Genomic DNA, 26974 nt, shown 5'->3' with positions numbered 1-26974 from the left:
GCACGATACTCTCAGAAACAGAGGGAAGAAATTCTTACTGGCCTGGAGATAGAATACAGCAGGCCAGGCACTTGCCTTGCACACGGCTGACCCTTGTGTGGTCCTCACAGCCCCGAGCCTTGTGAGGTGTGACCCCTGAGTGCAGAGCCAGGAGTCAGCCCTGAGCACTGTCACATATGGCTCCAAAATCAAATGAACAAAACCCCACAAAAGTTGCAAAAAATTTCTTATCATAAAAGAAAAAGAAATTCACACACACTATGAAACCTCAGGTAAAGTAAGTGTTTTCATATTGTACTTCCTGCTCGTCTGAGAATGCAGTGCTGAATGAAAAGGAATACTTCACTCAGGGTGACACTGTGAGCCTCTTGAGAAACTTTCTTGGTGAGAAACTGAATCAACGTGAGGTTTCCTGGGCGGCTCACAGCTAAGGATGGCCTTCAACCCACGTGCATCCTTCCTGGACAGGTAAGCACATTTCCTGCGTTTCACACGCGTGTCCAAGAATAAGAGACGTATGAAAACTAGGATGAAACCATTGGGATAACTACTCACGGCCCTCTGCCTCGCAAACTCGACTCTAGGAGAGAATTACTAAGCACGAGGAAGAGGAAGTCCAGTAAGGAAGCTTTGTAGCCAGCTGTTGATGCCAGCTGGAGAAAGGAGAGCGAGTGATACTTCTGGTTAGGACTTGGCAGAGTAAACAAATCCCAGCAGTGGATCGGAACCCCTGTTTGTGCTGCCGTCACCTCCGGGGTGACCTCTGCCTTCCCACACTCACCCATCCAGACTTCTCCGAACTGGCCGGCTCCGAGCCTCTTCACCAACTTAATGGACTCCCGAGCGATCTCCCAGGCGTCCTTGTCCCACGGCTTCTGTGGCTTGGGGCTGATACACGCCTTCTCCAGCCTCCTGCACAGCCCGTCCGACTGCTCTGGTTAGGGACAGAGAGAGCAAGGTTTCGCCGTGTCAGACTTTGCGCTCCGCCACGACCTAGAAACGACCAGCTCTATCATTCCCTTTTTCTTTTCATGTGTCAGAACTCATTTTTATTAGTGATTGATTGTGAAGCCTATTTGGCTCTTTATATTCTGCATATAAGATCTTCTGGTACTTATCTTTTACTTTTTTTTTTCTGAGAGCTATTTTATATTTTTTAAATTAAAAAAAATTATTAATTTTTTAAATTGAATGACAGTGAGATACAGAGTTGCAAAGTTTTTTTTGTGATTGGGTTTCAGTCATATAATGTTCCAACACCCGTGCACTTTCCCCACCACCAATGTCCCCAGTTCTCTTCCCCGCCCCAGCCTATGGCAGGCACTTTTTTCTCTCCCTCCCTCTCCCTTCCTCTCTCTCTCTCTTTCTCTCTCTCTTCCCCTCCTCATCCTTTCTCTCTCTCCCTCCCTCTCTCTCTCTCTTTCTCTCCTTTTGGACATTATGACTTGCAATACAGAGACAGACATACATGAAATATAGGTACTGTCATTTCCAGCTTGTCATCAATTATCAACCTTATGGGAAAAACTTCCCGATGGGATATCTTTTGCATAGTCACGGCCTTGGAAAAGCTTAAGTGAAATAAAATGTTAAACTCGATACAACAGAAAGAACAGCTTAAAGGCTTAAGATGCAATTTCAGATGACTGAGTCCACGTGACCTTTCAGAACACAGGGGCAGGCTCTTGGGCCTGTCACCTGGGGGTCATCAGCACCGGGTCAGCCAACAGATGCTGAGGAATGAAGGGTGAGATGACAGAGGAGAGGAGACTCTCTGGACCCCAGGAAACCCTGTTCCCTCCACATCAGGGTTCGAAACACTGGTATAGGGGACGGGTCTGGGGCGTGGATGACAGCTGAAGGGTCACTTCTCTCTCTCTTTGCCTTTTCTTTTCCTTTTGGTTTTGGCCACACCCAGCAGTGCTCAGGGAATCACTTCCGGCTGGACTCGGTACCACGGGTGCTGGGATCAAATCCGAGTCGCCCATGTGCAAGGCAAATACCTTTCCCTCTGCCCTACTTCTCCAGGCCCTCTCTTTAACCCCCTTGTTTTATTTTTGGACCGCACCTGGAATTGCTTACAGTCTACTCCCAGTGCAGGGTAGGGGGTCATTCCCAGGGGTATCTGTCTACTCCCAGTGCAGGGTAGGGGGTCATTCCCAGGGGTATCTGTCTACTCCCAGTGCTGGGTACGGGGCTCATTCCCAGCGGTATCTGAGGGAAGCACTGAGTACCAGATTCTAGAGCCAAGCCTGCGGCATGCAAGACAGGAGTACGAGTTTAAATGACTTTGACACACAAGCAAACACGGAAATGCAAAGACACAGATCTTCAAATCATCATGCTTTATATATTTAAAGCTCCAAGACAAATTTTTTCGTTTTGTATTTTGATTTCTTTGTTTTGGGGTCGCTCCCGGCTGTGCACTCAGAGGTGATAGGTGATAGGTGACACCTCACTCCTGGAGGTGCAGGGCACGGAACCTGGCTCGGGGTGTGCAGAACAGCACATTCCCTGCGCACTGTCACGCTGGCCCTTGGATTTTTATTTTTATTTCTGTGAGCTGGAGCGATAGCACAGTGGTAGGGTGTTTGCCTTGCACGTGGTTGACCTGGGTTCGATTTTTCCGCCCCTCTCAGAGAGCCCAGCAAGCTACTGAGAGTATCCTGCCCGCACGGCAGAGCCTGGCAAGCTCCCTGTGGCGTATTCAATATGCTCAAAAATCAGTAACAAGTCTCACAATGGAGACGTTACTGGTGCCCGCTCGAGCAAATCGATGAGCAATGGGACGACAGTGACAGTGACATTTCTGTGAATGGTCAAGTCTAAACCCTCCTTCCTTCCTCTCTCTCTCTGCTGTTTGGTTTTTACTTTGGTGTGCTCCTGGTATGCTCAGGGCTTACTCTGACACCGCGCACAGGGATGACTCCTGGCAGGGCTGGAGAACCACATGTGCTGCCGGGGCTGCGACACACCAAGGCGAGCGCCATCCCCCGCTCCACCACGGCCCCGGCCCTCTGCCTTACTCCTAGAAACGTTACAGTAACTACCCTCCCAACTCCTCTGCTTGCTCCCTCACCTTTCCAGGTGAGCCTCCCGGCTGGAGTCTCCTGGGCCTTTGTGGGGCCTGCAGGGTTCCCTTCCCTCCCAGCAGAGCTGCCCTCCCCGTGGCAACAGGCCCCGACCGTGGCCCCACTCTCCTGCCAAGCCTCACACCGCTCAGGATTACACTTCCTGCCTCTGGGTGAAGACAGAGGGGGAGAGCGACTGCTACGGGGGGCTAACTACTAAGACCCCCTCAGCACACCCGGAGCACAGCTAGCTCAATGCGGAACACTCCCAGAATCAAAGTTCAGCGAGGGAAAATAATAACACAGAAGCTCTGTCAGGATCAAACAGTCTGTGAACTCTCAAAATGCCGTTGTTTTTTTTTTTTTCCCCAGCTCTTTGGGTCACACCCAGCAATGCTCAGACGTTACTCCTGGCTCGGTACTCAGGAATTACTCCTGGCAGTGCTTGGGGGGACCATATGAGATGCCGGGGATCGAACCCGAGCTGGCTGTGTGCAAGGCATATGCCCTCGAGCCCCTGTGAGAATGACTTTAGTGACAACACACGGCAGGTGTTTAAGGAGCTCAAAGAAATGACTGTGTAGGCTGTTGGCAAGGCACGGGAAGCTATGAGAGCCTGAGTGAGAAAACTACCATCAGAAGTGAGAGAAATGAGGAATAGGGTAGGTGATTAAAATAACGCAAGGGAAGCTCTGGACAGCAGAATAGCAGCAGCTGAGAAGAAAGGCAAGGAGTGCCAAGTCCCTAGAAACAAAGATGGAACAAAGTGTGAAAAGACATGGACATAAAATGTTTTTTAACATTTTTAACATAGAGATTTTTACTATAATATCTCATTTATTAATGCAGGTACTTAAGCAATATCTACAGCATAATGTTATTTAGTATAAAGCCAATATTCTGTTTTTTAAGGGTAAAACACACTTTAATACTTTTATAGGCTTATTCACATTTTCCCTTTAAAATCTTTATTCTCTTCATGCTAACTCATTTTTACACTGTAGGATTTATCTCTTTTATGTACATTTACAAATTTCTAGACAGAATTAACCATAGCACAGCAGGTAGGGAGTTTGCCTTGCACGCAGCCGACCCAGGTTCGATTCCTCTGCCCCTCTAGGAGAGTCCGGCAAGCTACTGAGAGTATCTCGCCCGCACAGCAGAGCCTGGCAAGCTCCCCGTGGCGTATTCAATATGCCAAAAACAGTAACAACAAGTCTCACAATGGATACGATAATACCCGCTCGAGCAAATCGATGAGCAACGGGATGACAGTGATAGTGACAGTGATCAATTTATCACTGAATTATAATTTTGCGGAATTTCAGGAGATTATTTCTATTCATATATATTGTGTAGGTGTCACCACCCTGACAATAAAAGAAAAAAAAGAAAGGGCTGGAGAGACAGGACAGTGGGTAGGGTGCCTTGGACTCAGTTTACCTGGGTGTGCTCCCCCGTACCACATACCAAATACGGTCTCCTGAGCACCACCAGGAGTGATCCCTGAACACAGAGATGCAACAAACAGACATATCAAATGAATGAAAGACAGCCTCTGTATTTATTCAAGATGACCATGAGGTAAGGAAGACTCAATGTAGTTTGTATTTCGTGAAACCTGTCCTGTGTCAATGGCAGGAGTGCCTTGGTATTTCTATTCTCCTAATCAAAGGTAGATACTATTTTCACACATAAACATAGAAACATTAATACATAGATCTTCAAACCATCATTCCTATTTCAGATAGCTAAATTATTTTTTCAAAAGTGTATTTTGTGGGGCTGGAGTGGTAGCACAACGGGTAGGGCATTTGCCTTGCACGCGGCTGACCCGGGTTCGATTCCCAGCATCCCATATGGTCCCCTGAATACTGCCAGGAGTAATTCCTGAGTGCAGAGCCAGAAGTAACCCCTGTGCAACGCCGGGTGTGACCCAAAAAGCAAAAACAAAAAAGTGTATTTTGTAAAAGTAATATTCAATTTTCTCTTGGTAATTTTGGAAAATTAACTGTCAAACAGCAGGAACTAGGTGGGAAGGACTGAGAGAGTTATTCACAAAAATCAAATCTGAATTTATATATTTAATTATAGAATGATTTGGAATAGCACTGTAGCACTGTCATCCAATTGTTCATCGATTTGCTCGAGCAGGCACCAGTAATGTCTCCATTGTGAGACTTCTTGTTACTAATTTGGAATAAACTATAGAAAATATCCTTTCCCAAAAAAGAAACATGTAAGATCCAAAATAAATAAATAAAAATAATGTGGAAAGATAATAGAAAGAGGGGCTGGAGTGATAGCACAGCGGGTAGGGCATTTGCCTTGCATGTGGCCGACCCGGGTTCGAATCCCAGCATCCCATATGGTCCCCCGAGCACTGCCAGGAGTAATTCCTGAGTGCAGAGCCAGGAGTAACCCCTGAGCATCGCCAGGTGTGACCCACAAAGCAATAAATAAATAAATAAATAAATAAAGCCTATTTATCACAATTAACATACTTTGTCTTGCTGATCTTCAATTTTTACTTACTTTGGTAATGCTTGATCATGTCACTGATACAAGGAAAAGTGATTCGTGGAGAGATGTAATAACCCCCATTGTCCAGGCTTCTGATTTTGTAGTGCTTAATAACATCACCATGCACAGGGTCATAATCTCTGACAGACAGAGAGAAGCTTCCTGTGGGGAAAAGTACAGATTATGTTTATTCCATAAATAATATTTATGTTATACAACACCATGACACTCATTTTGCCATAAAGTATGCAAAATATAAATTCTGTATAGAGTCAAAGCATTTATAAAATTACTGTGTACTTCCCAAGAGTCGGCGTTGTAGGTAAGCTACCATGCGGCTTGCTCTGAAGCTGACCCACATGTAGTTTTCCTTCTCAGTGGCAGTTTGGTTATTTGCTCATTCAACTGAAAAAGTGACTTTGATTTTCTTACTCCTCAAAGTTTTGGGTTCACTCTAAATAACAAAGCAAGAAGTTCTGCAGATAGCGTGATAATAAGGAGGTTTTCTATGTTTTTCTATGTCCATTAGCCAAATGAATTATTTGTTATTGAACAATAAAATGTTCAGTGCTTGAACATCACCCATCCTCTGAAGTTTCTTAATAGGAGCGATTTCCTTTAGGAGAGGAGTTGAAAAACCACATCTCACCTTTCAGTGTCTCACTTTCCCTGATGAGAAAAGCTCCGGGGCTGTTTCCTGGTGCCAAAAGTTGCCTTTCTGCATCTTTCCTGGTGATGTCCTTGAAAAACCACCTGAGAAGACATTTGGACAATGCGTGGAGGTCAGAGGTCAGGGTCCAGGGAGAGGGAACGAGAACCACAGACTCCAGGCAAGCGCCCAGCAAGGACTACTCACTCCTCCGTCTCCAAGGTGTTGGCTTTGGCGACATAGTTGCTGGGGATGAAGCCTTCTCGCTTGGTCGAGAGGGATTTCGCCTTCCACCACTCTCCGTGCCTGGAATAAAGCACGCGTCACTGGCTGCATTCTGGAAACCCAGAGTAGCAACAGCCATTCTCTTAAGGTGCTTGTCCTGCGGGCTGAGGGAGGGTGGGGGAGGTCCCTAGAACCCAGGATCCAGGGGTGAAATTCACTCCTCTTGCCGAAATAAAAATGTGTAGAGGCTGAAGCCCAGGAAATCAGTTGTATCGTTGGTGTGGTCCCCTATGCTCCATGCTGTATGCACAAGAGTGGATCACTGTCATTGTCACTGTCATCCCATTGCTCGTAGATTTGCTCGAGCGGGCACCAGTAACGTCTCCATTGTGAGATTTCTTGTTACTGTGTTTGGCATATCGGATATGCCATGGGTAGAAGAAAGAAAATGGTGCGTGTCTTGCAGAAGCAAATTCTCATCATTTCCCCTAAGAAGGTCGGGAAAATGCTGGCGGAGCCTCGGAGAAAACCAACGGGGCGCTTGCCACAGATGGTCCCTGGAGATCGTCAGGAATGATTCCCGAGGGAAGAGCCCTGAGTGTCACCAGGCGTGGCCCCCAAATTAAAAAATATAAGTATATGAGAGTCAAAGGAACCACAGGTTCATGTTATAAACTCGCTGAGTCAAAACACCCAGTTTTCCTAAACGGATATGAAGGACAGGCAGGGGTGGTGGTGCAGGGAGTGAAAACCCATAAAATAATTCTAGGCAGGTGGCCTCACCGCTGTGCTCTGCCTCAACACAAAGGTGGCCTGCAGGAGCCCTTGCGCCCCGAGTGTGTTCCCCTCCCAAATCCCACAGACAGACCGGACCCAGCCTGCAGACGCAGGCAACCAACTCCCCACTGACCCCATAACACAAGGACTGTCATTCCCACGGATAGAGGAAGTGACTTGTCAAGGCCACACAGCTATCAAGTGACGGGGCCAGGATCAGAGTCAAACTCATGGTCAACCAGTAACCAACAACTGGTCTCAGCCACTAAGTGTCTGCTAAGCAGGAGCCGGAGAGAGAGCCCCGGATACATCGCTGTAGCTGACCCTTGTTGGATCCCAGACACTGCCTGTGGTCTCCTGACCCCTAGTAAGGGTCATCCCTGAGCACAGAGCCAGGGGTAAACCCTGCGTCCAATCAGCTGTCGTTCCCACACCTAAACACACGCTGGTCTGCATGTCTAACACCTGATGGTGAATGGGGGGGTCTCCCTCTCTAACCCGGGCTGGCCACGGTGACTATTACGTGGGGGTGGGCGGGGAAGCAAACTGGACATTAGGACCCAAGTATTAACATACTAGGAGGTCCTGATTCTCAGTACTCCCTGGGTCTCTAGGTGTGACTCTGCTCCAAGCTCTAGTGTCAGCGCGGGAGAGCGAGGGTGGAGGAGGTGTCTGGAGAGATGAAGCGTGAGTGTCTGCATGAAGCTTCCCTGAAGCCGCCGTAGCCCTGAGCACTCCCACACCAAACCCAGCTGGGTCCAGAGACTGGAGGACGAGGAGTCCAAAAAGATGGCTCATAAAATAATGCACAGAAAGAAAACCACGCCTGTTGCACGTCCGTCTGAATTTCTACAGCTGCGAGGGAAGAGGGAGAGACTGGGGAGTTGTCCCCACAGAGACCCCCTGGACAGGGCTCGGAGGCTCAGAGTCACGCGTGAGAGCAACTTTCGCTGGTCTTCCTGGTCGTCAGAAGCCTGAGGACCTCGTGCCCACCAGAAGAAGCGAGTCTATTTATCACGGGGTTACTGGGTGCAAAACGGGGGAGCAGGGTTTGGGGCCAGGGACCAAGAAAGGGGGCCGAAGGCGCAGGGGGCTTGGGGACTCACTCCTCCAGCACTTTCATCTTCTCCCCCTTCTTGAAGGACAGGTCGTCTGGGTGGATGCCATCGTAGGGGTACAAGGCGACCACAATGTCCCCTTGTTCCTCTGGGTCTGGAAATGGAAGACAAAGCCATGATCTCTATGTCACCACAAGCAGCCGCGGCCGTCTAGAACTCCTGGAACATCCCACCCCCACTTTAAGTCCAGCTTAGGAGACCAAACCCAAGCTACGGGTCACAGCGAGATCCCAAACCCCTCGGTCAGTGGCTTCTGTGCTGACCCTAAAGCTACAATGGCACCAGGATTTCAGTTATGGGAAACAATAAACATGTTTCATGATAAAAAAAAAAAAACCATTAATATGTTGGCAGAAAAGTTCCAGCAAAGTTGTTGGACCCAAAGACTGAGATGAAGAGGGGTCACTGGAGGGGATGGAGCGATAGTATAGCGGGTAGGGCGTTTGCCTTGCACGCGGCCAACCCGGGTTCGATTCCCAGCATCCCATATGGTCTCCTGAGCACGGCCGGGGTAATTCCTGAGTGCAGAGCCAGGAGTAACCCCTGTGCATCGCCTGGTGTGACCCAAAGAGCAAAAAAAAAAAAAAAAAGAAGAATGTTTGGAATGTTGGCGTGTGTTTGCTGCCTCACGGGCCAGGGGACCAAGTCCCTAATGTATGTGGCTGTGGTATTCGTGATCTCGGCTCAGCCAGACCTAGAGCAGTGATGAATTTTGCAGGTGAGACATACTACATCCGTTCCACCGTGCGGTTATCCACAGTGGTCAGATGTTGGATGTAATCCAGATGTGAAGTGACAAATGGATAGATGAAATGGGGCTCACACAAGTGAGGAATCCACAAAGTTCACACACACAATCAATCCACAAAGATGCAAATAGAACGCTGGTTGCCAGGGGCTGTCGGAAGGAGGGATGGGAAAACAGGGTCTAAGGGGCACTGAATGAAGCTCAGTCTGGGAAGATGAAGAGATTCTGCAGATGCACGGTGAAGGTGTGAACTGTATGCACAGACAACAATGAAATGATTTATGATTTATATTCTCTATGTATCTGTCCACAGAACAAAACATCCAAACATACAGAATAACCACCTTGCAGAGACCCTAACAACAGCATCCCTGGGTTGCTATGGAAACATACCTTTAGTCTGAAACCTCTGTCCTGGTAAAAGCTGAGAATCTGGAACCTAGGAGAGAATATTCATTAGAAAAATAATTACGTTTAGCTTTTCTGACAGTCATACTGTATGTTCTGTCTATCATTTTCCCCTAACAGTCGCAAGGGAGGTTTAGAGGTGCTGATTTAGTAAGCTGAAAAGGAGAGGAAGAGGAAAAGTCTGCACTATTTCACAAGCTGTGTGGGGGGAATGACGTCTTCCAGAGGCAGCTGTTTGCTTCTGCTGGCAGGAAATGAACACGCTGTACCCACTGCCAGGGGCCCCATCCTAATTCCCGTCACCTGGGAGCAGACCCCTAATACTATGGGGGTGACCACCTGTCCGGTGCAAGGACTACGCTTCAGACTCTGCAGATGCGGGGAAGGAGTGATGTCTAAGCAAATGGCGGTGTGTCCCGCCGAGGCCAGCGCTCACCAGATCAGGACAAAGTGGACACCAGACAACAGCAAGGGCAGAGCAAGAGGTGCAAAGGGACTGAGGCCTCATTGGCTTCATGGCATTGCCACGTGGCCTGGGAGAGCTGATGTTCACCTTTCCCAGACTTCTATTAAAATAAGTTGGCAGGGTGCTTTATTGCTGGGACCTGGGCAAGTCCTAACATACCCAGGCTGAGGGGCCAATCCTGCTTCTGGCCAGATGTTTGAGTTAAGTGCTGAATTATCAGGAAAGACCTGGAGGTATAAAGGTCCTGTGGCCGATTCAATGACCTCTTGAGTCAAATTCCTTTCTCTTTCAGGTGACCCTGGAAGGATCTGGCCCCTGGAAGGAGTCAATACCTGGGAAGCATGTGACAATGCTGTCTCTCTCCTTATTAAAGGGATTCAGTAAAATGGGACCACCACAGTTTGTACTGAAATAAAATTTCTGATCAAAGTCAGACCACAAAATCTCCAATTCATGGAGCTGAAGTGGGGAAAATTACTGTATTTTATGGATCAATATTTATGTCCATAAATGCCATCCTTTTTAAAATCACTTATATTTGCATAAACAGGATCAATTTTAAATTATTATTATTATTATTATTTTGGTTTTTGGGTCACACTTGGCAATGCACAGGGGCCACTCCTGGCTCTGCACTCAGGAATTACTCCTGGCGGTGCTCAGGGGACCATATGGGACGCTGGGATTTGAACCCGGGTCGGCCGCGTGCAAGGCAAACGCCCTACCCGCTATGCTATCACTCCAGCCCCCAATTTTAAATTATTTAGAGAGAATAATTAGGCAAGAAACTACATGATTGAGAGCAGTAAACTGATTTTCAAATACGAGTTTTTACTTTAAAAATGCTTTAAGATGCTTCTTTTAAGACTAAAGATGTACAGTCCATCTCCCATCATCCTCTTTCAGGGACACTCTTTGCCCTTAGAGGGTAGATGGGATTCTGCCTCGCTCTTGCATCAGATGCCCCTGTAACTCTTCCCAGGGCCCACACACTTGGCTGGACCTGAGAGCGTGGCCGATGGCTGTGGACTGAGGCCACACTGACCATCAGGGCCACAGAAGGCATGAAATAAAGCATTCTCTGCACACAGGCGGAAATCGAAAGACTGCAGACGTATCTACTTCTGCTTTTTAACTGAACTTTTTTTTTCTTTTTGGGTCACACCCGGAGATGCACAGGGGTTACTCCTGGCTCTGCACTCAGGAACTACTCCTGGCAGTGCTCAGGGGGCCATATGGGATGCTGGGAATCGAACCCAGGTTGGCCTCGCACAAGACGCCCTACCCGCTGTGCTATCGCTCCAGCCCCTTAAATGAATTTCTAACCGACCTTCTCTTGATAAGAGGACAAATGGTGTGTGACTTGCTATTATTTTCCATTGCTTTTCTCAACAAAGAACAGTTTCATATTCCCCAAATACACACACTCGCACGCGTGCGCATGTGTGGGCACACACACACACACACACACACACACATACACAGGACCACTTCATTTTGAAAACATGCGGAATCTACAACACGTGATGTCAGAAAAGGCCAAATCCTTGGGGGGGAAACTACAAACAATTATAGTGAGTTTTGTGTTGAAATATTGAATGTAATCAAAGTAAAGAGAAAGTAAAGTGAAATTTATGAGCTACACAGGTGGGGTGGGGGGCTGAGGGGGTGGAGGGTGGAGGGGAGGTTTACTGTGGTTCTTGGTGGTAGAATATGAGCACTGGTGAAGGGATGGGTGTTCGAGCATTGTGCAACTGAGACTTAAGCCTGAAAGCTTTGTAACTTTCCACATGGTGATTCAATAAAAAAAAATAATTAATTAAAAAAAAAGAAAAGGCCAACTCCATTATATAAGATCATTGAAGCCTATAAGAAAACTGATTCTTTAGGTTGATCAATATTTTCTGTATCACATATCATATTCCACATTTATGTCTGCTTAAGTGATGTTTTTAAAGTCTTTTACATTACTTATTTATAAATCTATTTGGGGGCGAGCTGGAGCGATAGCACAGCAGTAGGGTATTTACCTTGCATGCGGCCGACCCAGGTTCGATTCTTTCATCCCTCTCGGAGAGTCCAACAAGCTACCGAGAGTATCCCACCCGCATGGCAGTCTGGCAAGCTACCAGTGGCGTATTTGAGATGCCAAAAACAGTAACAACAAGTCTCACAATGGAGATGTTACTGGTGCCCACTCAAGCAAATCGATGAGCAACGGGATTACAGTGACAGTGATTTGGGGGCACCCCAGACAGTGCTCAGGACTTCCTTCTGAATCTGTGCTCAAGGGTCACTGTTTACAGGCTTGAGGGTTATGGGACGAGGGGGATTGAATGTGGGTTGGCCCCAAGCAGGGCGACTGCCCCACGCACTCCTCTACTTTCACTCCAGCCTCTATGTTATTAATTTATTAAAGGTGTTGACAGCCTTATGCATTTTAATCTCCTAGATATAAAAAATAAAGTTATTTATCTGTCCAGAAATTGCACGCATACTGACTTTTTTTTTTGGTAGTGGGGAGTCAACCCAGTGCCTTATACACGGGAAGTAATTGCTCAGCTTGAGCTACAACCCTACCCCTGTGCTTGATAACTTAACAGCATATTATATTGTCCATGGGCTGGAGCGATAGCACGGCAGGTAGGGCATTTGCCTTGCACGTGGTCGACCCGGGTTCAATTCCTCCGTCCCTCTCAGAGAGCCCAGCAAGCTACTGAGAGTATCCCGCCCGCACAGCAGAGCCTGGCAAGCTACCAGAGGCATATTCAATATGCCAAAAACAGTAACAACAAGTCTCACAATGGAGACATTTCTGGTGCCTGCTCGAGCAAACTGATGAACAACGGGAAGACAGTGCTACATATTATCCATATTTTTTAAGGAGGCCAATTATAACTAATCCGTTTCAGTAATGACACCCGTTATACCTGTAGGATAACGGGGTAGTCGGGGGAGAATGAGTGTGAGCAGAGGGCATGATGACAACAGCACACTCCAAAAGGCCAGGACACTTGGAAATACGTCAGTCTAGAGAAAGCCCAGAAGCTCAAGAAACTCCTAATATCGGGAGGGCTACGGGATAAGTTGCCCTAATACTAAATGTTTGAGAGTTTCCTAAACAGCAGGCGATGGGAAAGTATCTTTCCATCCATCTATCCGTGTCTATGGAGACGAGAGGTGGAAAGCAGGCAATACCCCACTGAAAGGAAGTGCGCTAAAAGCTGTGATTACTAAAATTTCTGCTCTTTCTTCCATGATATGTCAGGCACAAATATTTGTCCAAAATTAGAGGGAAGAATGGAGTTAAAACTTTTTATTTCAAGTCTCTGTCGTAAGTTGTGATATTAGTGTCTGTACAATTTTGAGTTCAAGAATGACAATATGGATGTAATCCCCGAGAGAATATACTAGAACCTGTTAGTTTCTGCTTGAATCTAGAAATTCCTTCTGATTCTAGATGACTGCACTAATCTCATGACCTAGCCTAAGTGACATAGCTCAGATGTCCATCATAGCCAGCCCTATAAGTGTCTGGATGTGTCTCCCTACACAGCTGCCGGTACATACGATAGTTATAGACAGATTTTTATATAAAGAGTGGATCTTTGCGCCAGCTATATGAAAGATGTTTTTTTTTTTCCTCCCAAACACAACAGGGGGACCAAGGCCCCTTTATTATGCATTAAGTGGCCTGGTTATCCTAAAATGCTTGCAAGCTCTTTAAAGGATTAAATGATAAAGCAAATAAAAATGATTTCAGGCCCAAGAAACCACTGTGATTTTTTTTTTTGCATGCACATGTTACAGATTAGGGTCTGGGGGACGCAGCCATGCTTTGCTCCTGCGGCGGGAATTCTTCCCTGACGCTAACTACTTACTGGCCTTTGCTGCTTATTGGACGTTGGATCTCTCACATAAATAGTTCGGTCAGTATTACGTACTGGTTGAGTCTTCAAATCTATTCCATCGTCATTCACATGGTCTTTCCTTTTTGATTTTATACATCCCATATTTCCTGTTGGAACATAAAAGCAACAACAGTGTTTTACCATCCGAGAACTGGCTGCAAGTCACTAACATCTCAGAACAAAAAGAAACTTTCAATCTTTATCGTTGATAGCAAACTTGGATGTGCCTTACATATGGGTTTGCGTGTTTGTTCATCCAGCCATTCTGTGGCGATTTTCGTATCAGTAAGGCATCAATCTTAGTAAAAGCCCCCACACATATGAATAAATAAGTAAACATAAGAGACTTTTAAAACATCACTTAACCAGATACAAATGTGGAATATATTATGTGCTATAGTAAAGGTTGACCAACTTAGGGAGTTAGAGTCAGTTTTCTTACAGGCTTCAATGATCTTAAACAATAGGGATAAGAGACAGTTTCTGCTCTCAACTTGCTCGTATCCATGTGGCTAAGTTCTGAGTGTTCAAACTGCAGGACAACGTGGAGAGCCAGAGACAGAGTTGTACAGGATCTCGGAAAGGACATCTAATTCAGGCCGGAGGAAGAGGAGGCGGCCACGGAGAGCTTCCTGAAGGAAACGCTCTAAGCGTCTTAACAGAAGGGACGTCAGCCAGATGCTAAAGTGGAAAGAGATTCCAGAGAAAAGGAACTGCACATGCAGCACTGGCCCGAGATAAGTTAGCCCTCTGCTCTTGCTCAGCCTTGACTCTTCAAGAAACGTGTTTTCTAGGTTGGAGCGATAGCACAGCGGGGAGGGCATTTGCCTTGCATGCGGCCGACCCGGGGTTCAATCCCCAGCATCCCAAAGGGTCCCCTGAGCACCTCCAGGAATGATTCCTGAGCACAGAGCTAGGAGTAACCCCTGAACACCACCTAGTACAGGCCAAAACCACAACGAAAAAGAAACACGTTTTCAACCAGATTCCTTGGAGCTGCTCTAGGAGTCTACGCCCTTTAGCCAAGGAGCTGGTGGTGGGGCTGAAGGGGGGTTCAGTGCATGCTGAGGAGCTGTTCTTTGGACCCCAAAGACAACGGACACAATGGTCAGTGGAAGGAGGGGTGTGAGACTTCACAGGAGGGCATTCCAGAACCAGGCCACCTCAGAATGTGGTGGGGAAATGTGGTTGCCTTCCTTCCTCGAGACCGGAAGTCAAAAGGCAGACACAGGAGGAGAGAAGTAACACAAGACATCTTTGGGGTATAGGAACATGCAAAGGGCGAGATCCCGGCAGCTTCGCAGGAAGGCAGGTTTCCTGTGCGTGGAAACCAGGAGAGACGGTGGAACTAGGGGTGCAAAGGAAGGCGTCAGCCAGTCACCATTGCGGGGAAGATTTCAGACCATGGGGCCAGATAAATAGTATAGGGGAGAAGGTGCTGGCCTTGCATGGGGGTCCCCGAGCTCTGCCAGGAGTAACTACTGAGCATAGAGCTAGGAGTAAGCCCTGAGCATCACTGGGTGTGGCCCCCGAATGAGGAAGCACGGAGCAGGACAGACCTGCCTCTCCTGGGCGACCCCGCCATCCGTCCAGCCAGAGACAGGAAATGCAACGCTCCATGGGAACGGGAAGATGACTTCAAACACTGGAGTCAGGTACAAACCTCGCTTACAGCACAGGCTTGTAGTCAATATATGTATACATGTTGTCAAAGTAATATATATACATATATTGTCATTACATACACATTGACATTTGTTATACACATATTATACATATAATACATATATTATACATATGTTGTCAATGTACATATATAGCGGGTCGGGCTCCTGGGTTTGATCGCTGGCAACACTATGGTCCCAGCATACCCTGTGGTCCCGGCATCTCCTGTGGTCCCCTGAGCCCCATCAGTAGTGACCCTTGAGTGCACAGCCAGGAATTATTCCTGAGCACCACTGGGTGTGACTTCGAGCAAACAAAAACATTGAATAAATGAATGGTCCTACAGAGGACCTTTGTTCCCAAACCCGAACAAACGCCAGTTTCACCAGATCCATGAAAACACATTTCCTGGATGCTTTCGAGGATTCTTTTTCTTTTTATTGACTCACCATGAACTACAGTTACAAGCTTTTATGTTTGAGTTTCAGTCATACAATGACCGAACACCCATCCCTCCACCAGTGCACATTCCCCACCACCAATATCCCCAGTATACCCCCCTTTCCCACCCTCCCCCTACCTCCCTGGCAGACAATTTCCCCCATACTCTCTCTACTTTGGGGCATTATGGTTTGCAATACAGATACCGAGAGGCCGTCATGTTTGGTCCTGTATCTACTTTCAGCACACATCTCCCATCCCGAGCATCCCTCCAACCATCACTGACTCAGTGATCCCTTCTCTGTCCCAGCTGCCTTCTCCCCCAGCTCAGGAGGCAGGCTTCCAACTATGGAGCAATCTTCCTGGCCTTGTGTCTACTGTGTCGTCTCCCATGGTGTTACTTTATACTCCACAAAGACGTGCAGCCCCTCTATGTCTGTCCCTCTCTTTCTGGCTCATTTCACCTAGCACGATACTCCACATATCCATCCACTTATAACTGACTTTCATGACTCCATCTCTTGGAGGAGATTCCTGAGGGCGCCGTGGGGATGCCCCTGCAATCTGTATGACTCGGGAGCACTAGCATCTGGGGACCTGGCTCCACTCTCGGGGGAGGAGGAGGGCGGAAGGCGGACTGCACACCGCGTGTCTGGGCGGGGGAGACGCTCCCGGCTCTCAGAGGAGCCACAGCTCAGCTCCGCACTCTGTCCCGTGAGCTTCCGGTGGGGCTGCGCCTTCCCCTGGTCACCCTCGAAGGAGCGGGGCTGTGAGGGTACACGGCCCTGTCACACGCCAGCTGTCCCTCAATCAAAGGCGAAGCCAGCACTTTGGGTCACGGCAGCGTGTGCTCTGCCACAGGCCCACGTTTCTGAAACACGCACAGCCAACACCGCTCTGTGCGTAGACGGGGTGCGAGTGGATCCCGAGGGCCAGAGAGACACAGGGGCTGAGGCACGTGCCACGCTTGTGGCCAGCCTAGGTTCACTCCCCAGCACCACGGAAGGTCCTTGAGCCAGGAGTGAGCACTGACAACTGGGCCAGGAGTAAGTTCTGAGCACTGCCAGGTGTGGCCCCACCCACACCTCTTCCCCCCAAACTGAGGGGTAGAGTGGAGCCGTAAGTCAAAAGTCCAGCGAGGGCTTGTGACCAGGTCCAGCTTCCCCCAGAGCTCCCAGTCCCCGCAAGAGCGAGAGGTGAGTGATGGGCCACTGAAACCGTGCTATGTCAGGAGAGCCGCAAACGCAGGCACAGAACCACACCTGGCTCAGGGCACTGCGCCCTCCCCACCCCCTCTCTTGGGACTCCCCTAGTGTCACATTACCTGCCTGCCCCTCACCCCAACTTCACTAACTGCCCTGTAGGGAGAAAAAAAAAATCCTCTCTCTGTCCACTCCTCCGTTTTTTCAAACTGGGACTCACACATCCCAGTTTGTTTGTTCTTTTTTTTTTTGCTTTTTGGGTCACACCTGGCGATGCACAGGGGTTACTCCTGGCTCTGCACTCAGGAATCACCCCTGGCGGTGCTCAGGGGAACCATAGGGGATGCTGGGAATCGAACCCAGGTCGGCCGCGTGCAAGGCAAACGCCCTACCCGCTATGCTATCGCTCCAGCCCCCAAGTATGTTTGTTCTTTTGCATCAGTTTCCCCAAAGAACAAGCGCTGATCTTTATGGGCAGGCCCCGCGCCTGTTCACTGCACTATTCTCAGCATCTCCAACAGCGAGAGCTCAGAGCAGGTGCTCAGGGCTGCAGGAGGCTCTTGGTAAAAGAGGGAGAAGAAGACTCACTGCCGTGTACACACACACACACACACACACACACACACACACACACACACACACACACGGGAGGGGAAAAGAGACAGAGACAGAGAGACACAGAGAGAGAGAGAGAGAGAGAGAGACAGAGACAGAGAGAGAAAGAGAACGCCTACAGGAAACTGCTAGTTTGCAGGAGACATAGAGGACAGAGACAAAATCGCAGATCAGCCAGTGATCCGCACTCAAGTCAGCTAGCCTGTGGCCAAGGGGCGGGGCAGAGGATACAACTTGCCTTCGGAAGAGACTCGGGAGGGGGTGAATAAGCACAGGGAAGGGGCAGGACCCCTGTGGCAGGGGAAGGTGCAGTAACTGTGTGCGTCAGGAAGAGAAACTGCCGTGACGCCTCGACACCAGTCGAGAACAAAGCTCTCAGGAACTCCCGCATGACGCAGAGCCTCGAGACACGCAGACGGGCTGGACAGAGAGTGACGCGGGCAGGCAGGCAGGCAGGCAGGGAAGCCCCCTTCCAAGCACGTCTAGGTTCCCTGGACGTCATAGCCCTGACCCGATGGAGAACTGGCGCCAGTCCCTAAGAGACCCTGAGGGGACCGGGCCAACCCCCTCCAACAGAAGCTCCAGCAGAACCAAGGCCAGGAAAGGATTCCACAGAAGACCGTCCCCACTCCCAACTCGACCCCTGACGACCTCCTTAGCAACGGACTCTGACCTAGGTAGAAGCCCCACGAGGGCAGGCTGGAGAGGCCACCTTGAGCAGAGGAAGGGCACATACGCTGCCCAGCCCGTGTGCTGCCTGTGCCCACGTGGCTGAGCACGTGTCACCCACATCCCCCCTCTTGAGATGGGGACTTTCACGATTTCGTGTCTAATGCTGGGGTGTGCGAGGGGTCTCTCTGCCCCGGGAGGAGCCCGGGATCTCTCTTGAGCGCGTTACTCTCCACTCTCTCCCACTTTCTCTCCCTCCTTCCCTTCAAAACCTCCAAATAAACACTGTCATTTCACTGCTCGTCTACTCCTGCAATTCCTTCCTGCGAGGCAAGACAAGAACCCAGAAACCCTGGGTCCCGGGTGGCAGAGGCGGGTGGGGAGAAAGTGACCGTCTTTCTCCTCCCCGCTTCACATGAGCCACCGTGGGGCCCCCAACATCAACAGGACAGTGGGTCAGCGTTTGCCTTGCACACGGCCAACCTGGGCATGATTCCCGGCACCTCACATGATCCCCTGAGCATCACCAGGAGTAATTCCTATGTGCAGGACCAGGACTAACCCTGAGCTTTGTCGGGTGTGAACCCTCCAATCCCACCCCGCCCCCCAAAAAGTCCACAAAAGCATTAATTTGAAAGAAAAGATGCACACCAGTGTCCACTGCAGCACTTGGTACAAGAGACAACAGCCAAGATACGGAAAAGAGCCACAGGCCCAGCTGAAGATGAGTGATCCAGAAGTCGGGCTGTACACAATGGAATACCATGCAGCGCCAAGAAGGAACAAAATCAGGCAATCTGCAGCAAATGGGTGAAACTAGAGGACACCTTGCTGGGGGAAGTCAGTCAAAGAAAAAGGAGAGGTCCAGAGGGACCTGTGTCGTGTGAGACTCAAAGATACACAGCAAGGAAGCAGCAGTATAGTGGGACTGGAAAAAAAAAACAAACAAACAGAGAAAGGCAACACAACGGCAGACTCTAGAGTAGCCCTACCGCTCGAGCTAAGGCAGGAAGACAATATAAACATCTCTGCTGAGTGACCCCAACCTGGTGCCACACTCGGCCACACTTCAGTGCCACAACGCCTGCGGAGCACTGGGGAATGAACATCTCAAATTTCTAACAGGTCTTGCAGTTCCTTAGGTTGTGGGAAGACGCCAGAGAATCAGGAAAATGCAATATATACATTTCAATATGAAACAACAAAACCAAACCAAAAACACTAAGAAAATGGGACATATTTGCAAGCGAAATAAGCTACATTTTACAGCTGTTTTTTTTTTTTTTTTTTTTAACAACTGGCTTCGCTTGTTTGTTCTGGAAGGCAGGGGTGGGTCACGCCCAGAGGCTCGGGGCTTCCTGCCGGCTCTGTGCTCGGGCATCATTCCTGGCGGGGCTCAGAGACTCCACTCAGCGCCACAGACGGCACCCAGCACAGTACAAGCAAATCAAGTGCCTTCAACCCGTTCTGTCTGTCCGGCCCCTGCCTTCATGTTTGAACATGAGTAGTTTCCTGAGCACCTCACTTCAGAAAGGCAGCGTTAGGGAGGGGGAGGAGAGAGGCTGGAGGGGAGAAAGGGTGGCAGGGAGGGGGATGGAAAGACTCACAGAGTCTGGCCTCACATCTGGGCTCCGTCAGTTTCCGACCATCACGCTGGCTACTGGGACAACTCTATGTTCTCAACTAATGACGCTGAATGAAGAGATCATTTGGGGATTTTTTGTTTTTGTTTTTCACTTTTTTAATCAAACCACCATGAGATAGACCCTTACAAAGCTGTTCATGACCGGGTTTGAGTCACACAGTATTCCAACACCCGTCCCTCCTCCAGGGCACATTTCCCAGCACCAGTGTCCCCAGGGTCCCTCCCGTCACCCCCCACCCCCCACCCTCTGCCTGCCTCTAGGGCAGGCGCTTTTCTTTTCTTTCTTTTTTTTTTTTTTTTTTTTTAGCTTTTTGGGTCACACCTGGCGATGCTCAGGGGTTACTCCTGGCTCTGCACTCAGGAGTTACTCCTGGCGGTGCTCGAGGGACCATATGGGATGCTGGAAATCAAACCCAGGTCGGCTGCGTGCAAGGCAACTGCTCTGCCCACGGTGCTATTGCTCCAGCCCCAAGGCGCTTTTCTTCTTGAAGGGGTCATTTTGGTAGCTTGCATCTTCCTCAAAAGGATTTAAAACGGGGAGGTGGGGGGGGGGAGCCAAAAATGAGGCCAGTACCGGAGAGCAGAAGCTAGAGAAGAGAGAATGCAAATCCGGTGGGCCCGGGGCTCCTGCGGCTTGTCACAGCCTTTTTGAGGGAAGAGGAAGTTGACCAGGTTCCTCAAAGGCCAGGGTGGCTCAGGGCCGAATTTTGAGCTTTCTGATGACTCTATGGAAAGTTTGGGCACGATGGAGTTTTTTGTCTTCAGTTTTTAACTGCAAATGAAAGCATCGAAGTCTCTCAGTTAGTAATAACCAAATCAAGGGCCAGAGAGATGGCACAAGGGTTAGGGCATTTGTCTTGCACTCAGCTGACCTGGGTTCAATCCCTGGCACCATAGAGGGTCCCTTGAGAACTCCAGGAGTGACCCCCGGGAGCCAGGGATAAGCTCTGCTCACAGCTGGGAACGGGCCCCAAACCAACGCCGTCATCATTATCACTGAAACACAAGTTTTCACACACAAATGCAACCCTGCTATGTTCCTTTTGGAAGCCCAACTATGTGTGCACGTCACCAGAAGCTGGGGAGTACTTGGGTCACAAAGCGGCATCCAATAATGTGTCCAGACAACAGGAGAAGACAAAGAAAAATGTCTTTCATGGAACAAATATCCACAGGTGTCATCCGTAAGATCCGTAGTCAGACGTGTTATCCATTGTGCCACTGGCCCGATCAGCCCCTCTCGGAGAGCCCGGCAAGCTACCGACAGTATCCCGCCCACACGGCAGAGCCTGGCAAGCTCCCCATGGCATATTCGATATGCCAAAACAGTCACAAGTCTCACCATGGAGACGTTACTGGTGCCCGCTTGAGCAAATCTATGAGCCATGGGATGACAGTGCTACAGTGATCATCCATTAACTCATCAGAATCTTTTGTTTTGCTTTATTTAGGGGGCGGGCCACACCGAGAGATACTTGGGGAATTATTCTTGGCTCTGCACTCAGAGATCACTCCTGCCGGTGCTTGGGGGACCATATGGGATGCTGGGGATTGAACCCGGGTCTGCTGTGTGCCAGGTAAACGCCCTCCCCACCGTCCTATGGCTCCAGCCCCAAATCTCTTATTGTTCATACCAAAATCCAACTCGGGAGTAAAAGACTGACTGTGGTTCCCGTTTAGCATGCTGCTCCCGCTGAGGTGAGTGATCCTCGCAGACAAGCTGCCGAGGCTGTTCCCTGACTCGGGGCCCTTCTTCCCCTCCGCTTTACTGAGAGGCGACTGACCGACAGGATTGGGTAAGTTTCAGGTGTGTGGCTTGATGAACTGATGTTCATGTGGACATGTTCACACTGGAAGTGACACCTGGGTCACTTCGGAGAGTCAGGGGGCTGGGCTGCTGGCCTGGTGTGACTGACATTACTGCAGTCAAACATCATGTGTTTCCACTGCAGGGGACCGAAAATCAACATGTGTGCCCCTATCACAACTCGCCACCCCACCGCCTTAACGGCAGCCAAGGATTGTGTCACTACAGTCGACAGCTGGGAGTTTCTCTCTGTCTTGCTGTGGCTCCTGTTCGGCTTCTCCATCACCGGGTAAGTGAAGGCACACTGCTCCTGTCTCTGTTCTGTTTCACCGGGCACAAAGCACTCCAGCATCCCAGTGGCTGCACTGCAGGTGCTGGCCTTGGTCTTCCTTTATGGCCGGCCACACCGCTGTGGATGTATGAGCGGCTGATCTGAATTTGCGTAACAATCAATGAACATTTCATGCCTACTGGCCATCTTTCCAGATATGCCCATTCTAAAGCCTTCCTTCCCTCCTTCCTTCCCTCCCTCCCTCCCTCCCTCCCTCCCTCCCTCCCTCCCTCCCTCCTTCCTTCCTTCCTCTTTCTTTCTTTCTTTCTTTCTTTCTTTCTTTCTTTCTTTCTTTCTTTCTTTCTTTCTTTCTTTTTCTTTCTTTCTTTCTTTTTCTTTCTCTTCCTTCCTTCCTTCCTTCCTTCCTTCCCTCCTTCCTTCCTTCCTTCCCTCCTTCCTTCCTTCCTTCCTTCCTTCCTTCCTTCCCTCCTTCCCTCTTTCCTTCCTTCCTTCCTTCCTTCCTTCCCTCCTTCCCTCCTTCCTTCCTTCCTTCCTTCCTTCCTTCCTTCCTTCCTTCCTTCCTTCCTTCCTTCCTTCCTTCCTTCCTTCCTTCCTCCCTCCCTCCCTTCCCCTTCCTTACTCCCTTCCTTCCTTCCCGTCTTTCTTTGCCTTTTGGCCCACACTCAGTAGTACTCAGAGTTGTGCCTCCGGGCTCTGGCCATCACTCCCAGTGGTTCTCAGGGTGCCTCGACGGACTCCAGCTTGGCCACCATACTGCTGCTCTGTCCCCTCGCTCGGGCATTCATGGTAACCCATCACCGCTGGCAGAGAGTAGGTGTATGAATGAAGCTCACCAGAGTAGTGAGATGTGGGGGTGAGTGGGGAGGTACAGGGGGCAGTGAGAAAGGGTGGAAGGAAATGGACTCTCTGGTTTTGGGTATGGGGTACGCATGTCGTATCAGGAAATCCTTCAAGGGGCAGTATTATAAAATTGTATTGGTGACTAAACTAAAATTAAAAAATAAAAGATGTATATATAATTATGCGTGCATCTATTTCATATGTGCAGAAAAATGTCTGAAAGAATACCCTGCCTTTTGCCCTGTTGGTTAGGTCTAAACTTTCCTCATAAGATACAAGATCCTATACAGAAGCTGACAATTCGCATGATGTAAAGCCGAATTACTAAACTCCAACCCTTGGTTCATCGAGTATTGGGTGAGGGGCAAGTAACACAGTCTTGCTGTGTGTCAGTCCTGAAAGACAGACATTCACCTGTCAGGAGGTGAAGAGTTAGTTTAGGTAAGATCTGTTAAACGCTTAGAGTACTGAAAACAGCACTTATAAGAGCTGCACAGTGATCCCTCCTTCACCACGCAGGTATGTTCCAGAACCCCCGTGAGTTCCTGAAACCTCAGTAACTAATGCTCCACACGAGGGTTTTTACCTCACACACAGCTAAGATATTTGACTTGCAAACTAGGCATGGTAGAAGTTTTGTAGCAATAGTAAAACACGGGAATTATCACAAAATACTGTGGTGAGCTCCATCAATGCACTCTCTCAAAATGCCATATTGCACATCATATATCTGGACTGCCATAGACTGCAGATGAGAGCGCCGGTGGCAAGCCAAACCTTCAGTGAGGGATGGGTGGGGGTGGTTTACTATACACACAGTTCTTAATTCCCTTAAAGAAATGCCAGGCAGACACTACTTCATTTTCCAATCATCATCATCATCATCATCATCATCATCATCATCATCATCATCATCATCATCATCATCCCGTTGATTATTGATTTACTCGAGCGGTCTCAGTAATGTCTCCATTCATCCTAGCCCTGAAATTTTAGCAGCCTCTCTTTACTTGTCCTTCCCAATGGTGCCGCATTGGAGGCTCTTTCAGGGTCAGGAGAATGAGACCCATCATTGTTACTGGTTTTGGCATATGAATACACCACGGGGAGTTTGCCAGGCTCTCCTCAATGGAAAGCAATATATACAGATTCAATGTGATTTATATTAAAGTCCAATATCATTTTCCAATATCAGAAGAAAATAATCCTGCAAAACTGCCAGCACCTCGAAGGAATGGTAGGACACACCTTGAGCTTAGTCACGGCCTGATTAATTGAACCATCTGAGGAATAATAACTTTTTTGTTGGGGTGGGGCAGGAAGGCACACCCAGCAGTGCTCAGGGCTTACACCTAGCTCAGGTGACCACAGGGGTGCCAGGGATCAAGGCTGGGTTGACTGCGCACAAGGCAAACGTCCCCCCACCGGATTCTCTCTCCGACCTCTGCTTGCACCATCCGAATAGGCATTTTCTCCCTGGCGTCTTGTCCCCGTCTGGAGGAGGGGTATCCTACAGGTGCTGTCACAATGCTGTGTGCTTTGCAATGACGCAGCAAACGTGCTCAGCATGAAACGTGTGCATCACTCTGTGACAGAGGAAAGCACTGGAAAAGCAGAGCGAGGAGGGAGATCCCATATCCTGGCTGAACAGAATGGATCTGGGGTCAGATTTTCTCATCCTGGAGTTTGTAGGCTGAAATAGGATTCCACTCGTTACCTTCTCTATCAACTAGTTCACAGGCTCTCTGCCTGCTACATGAGGGTTTTTAATCTGCTATTTCTCATTTTAGCAGAATTTACAGAAGTGAAAAATAGGAACTGGATGTGACACCCCCCTAGGAAACCTAAATGCAACTGTCCACATAATCCTAGAGCTGAAACTTCAAAAATAAAACTCACCATAATTTAACCTCCTCAACCTAAATTTCTTTCCTTTACAAAATGCTGAGAGTTTTATTTTTAGCAGGACATTCATTTTCTTCAGTTAATCCAGCTGCCTCCATGGAGAAACGAAAAACTCCCCCCTCCCCCCAACTACATCATAATTTCCTAAATCCAATATTTGAATGACATTGTGCAACAGCTGAATTACCCGTACAAAGGCTTCCTGGGAATTCTCGCACCTTCTTCCTGGTACTGATGTTCTCCTGCCCGGCCCTTAGGTTACAGGCGGGCACGGTGGAGCGAAGAGACTGAGGGTCCGAGGCAAAGAGGGGCGGGAGGGAAAGAGAAGGACTCAGGTACGCTGAGCCTGGGCGGGCACTGCCCAGAACAGAGAACAGAGCTGCAGAGGGCAGGAGCCAGGCAGCAGCAGCCTCGGCAGTGCCCGAGCTCGGGCCATCAACTTCCCAGATTGCTCCCGCTGCCTCCTGTGGAAAGACCCGCAGCTCTTTCCTGAAGCGCTTCCTAAGTTATGGGGCCCAGAAGGAAGAGAAAGGCAGCTCCGGAGGCGAGAGGTGGAAGGGAAAACACCCAAGCACAAATGATCCTTGGCTAATAGAAAAGGTGGGTGCAGTGGGTAGGGCCCTTGCCTTGCGTGAGATAGTACAGTGGGTAGGGCGCTTGCCTTGCGTGAGATAGTGCAGTGGTTAGCGTGCTTGCTTTGCATGAGATAGTGCAGTGGGTAGGGCGCTTGCCTTGCATGAGATAGTACAGTGGGTAGGGCGCTTGTCTTGCATGCAGCCAACCTGGGTTCGAGCCCCAGCATCCCCTGAGCCTGACAGGAGTGATCCCTGAGCATACAGCCAGGAGAAAATCCTGAGAACTGTTGGGGGTGTGGCCCAGGAACAAGCACTAAAAAACAAACCATTTGGGGCCAGAGAGAGAACACAGCGCGTAGGGGAGCTTGGAGAGCGTCAGGCGGTGGGCCACGCTCAGGGCCAGGCCCAGAGCCCCGAAGAAAGAGAGGCAGTGCAGCTTCCCCCTCACTCGTTTCCTGACCAAAGCCTGCGCATTTGATTCGCTGTGCATCTGCTGATGCCGTGCCCTCTCTGAAACCATTTTCTTTGACAAGCGCTGTAAACCTAAGCACGGTGGCAGAGGGTTCCGTCCTCACAGGCCTGGGGCTGCACAGCCTCAGTGTGGTGTGGGGGTGAAAGAGTAGCGTTCACCCCCCAGAGACACTCTGAAACAAGGATGAGCACGGAGAGCAAAGGGACTCTGCTTCCTAGCCCCGCCGTAGCCGCTGGTCCCTCCTCTCCCTTCCGTGCGTGCTGAGGGTGACTGGGGCGTCACACCCCCGATGGCTGCACAGCCGAGGCCACACTCGGCCATGCTGGCAGGGCTTCCCCTTCCCGTGGCAGGGTGAGGCTTTGTGCTCGTGACTGCAGGCCTGCGGGGCTGGTGCTCTACCGCTGAGCCACCTCTCGTCCCTTTAAAACTGTGCGCGCGTGCATGTGTGCGCACATGTGTGTGTGTGCAAATGCTTGTGTGCATGTGTGCTCATGTGTGTGCATGTGTGTGCATGTGCATGTGTGCGCATGTATATATGCGTGTCTGCATATGCTTGTGTGTATGTGTATATGTGCACACGTGTGTACTTGTGTGTGCACATGTGTATTTGTGTGTGTGTGTGCTTGTGAGTGTATGCGTGCACCCTAGGGGGTGGGGGATGGGCTTGTTTCTAGGTACCCCCAGTAACGCTCAGGGCTTGCTTGGTTCTGCACTCAGAGATCACTTCTGGAGGGTCTCAGGGAACCAAGGGAGGTGCAGACTGACCTGGGGTGGGTCCATGCACAGCAAGTGCCAAACCCTCTGGATTCTTTCTCCTCCCCCACTTAACACAGCTGTTTCCCTTACTTATCCTTTTTTGTTTGGCTCAGCGCAGAGCTTACTCCTGCCTCTGTACTCAGGGGTCACTCTTGGCGATACCAGGGGACCTTAGCGGTGCTGCCAGATAGCAA

The 26974-nt window shown here is 49.4% G+C and overlaps 1 protein-coding gene across 5 annotated transcripts in view; it reads right to left on the bottom strand.

The window, feature by feature from the left end:
* The window catches only part of LYN (LYN proto-oncogene, Src family tyrosine kinase), a 109655-nt gene that overhangs the window by 42731 nt on the left and 39950 nt on the right, over window positions 1-26974 (bottom strand). For 3 of the 5 annotated variants that reach the window (XM_055126821.1, XM_055126824.1, XM_055126823.1), the window contains exons 2-8: window positions 13867-14003; window positions 9505-9550; window positions 8352-8457; window positions 6451-6549; window positions 6244-6347; window positions 5607-5756; window positions 782-934 (exon numbers count right to left, since the gene is read on the bottom strand). In XM_055126821.1, the coding sequence (XP_054982796.1) occupies window positions 782-934; window positions 5607-5756; window positions 6244-6347; window positions 6451-6549; window positions 8352-8457; window positions 9505-9550; window positions 13867-13998 (790 nt within the window). In that variant the 5' untranslated portion in view covers window positions 13999-14003. The remainder of the gene's footprint in view (window positions 1-781; window positions 935-5606; window positions 5757-6243; window positions 6348-6450; window positions 6550-8351; window positions 8458-9504; window positions 9551-13866; window positions 14004-26974) is intronic. The other 2 variants (XM_055126825.1, XM_055126826.1) reach the window with 1 other exon arrangement.

Source organism: Sorex araneus, chromosome 2 (genome assembly GCF_027595985.1).
Source record: "Sorex araneus isolate mSorAra2 chromosome 2, mSorAra2.pri, whole genome shotgun sequence".
In the NCBI taxonomy this organism is placed as follows: Eukaryota; Metazoa; Chordata; class Mammalia; order Eulipotyphla; family Soricidae; genus Sorex; species Sorex araneus.
The sequence above is the reverse complement of the archived record's forward strand: the minus strand, read 5'-3'. Positions and strand labels throughout refer to the sequence as shown.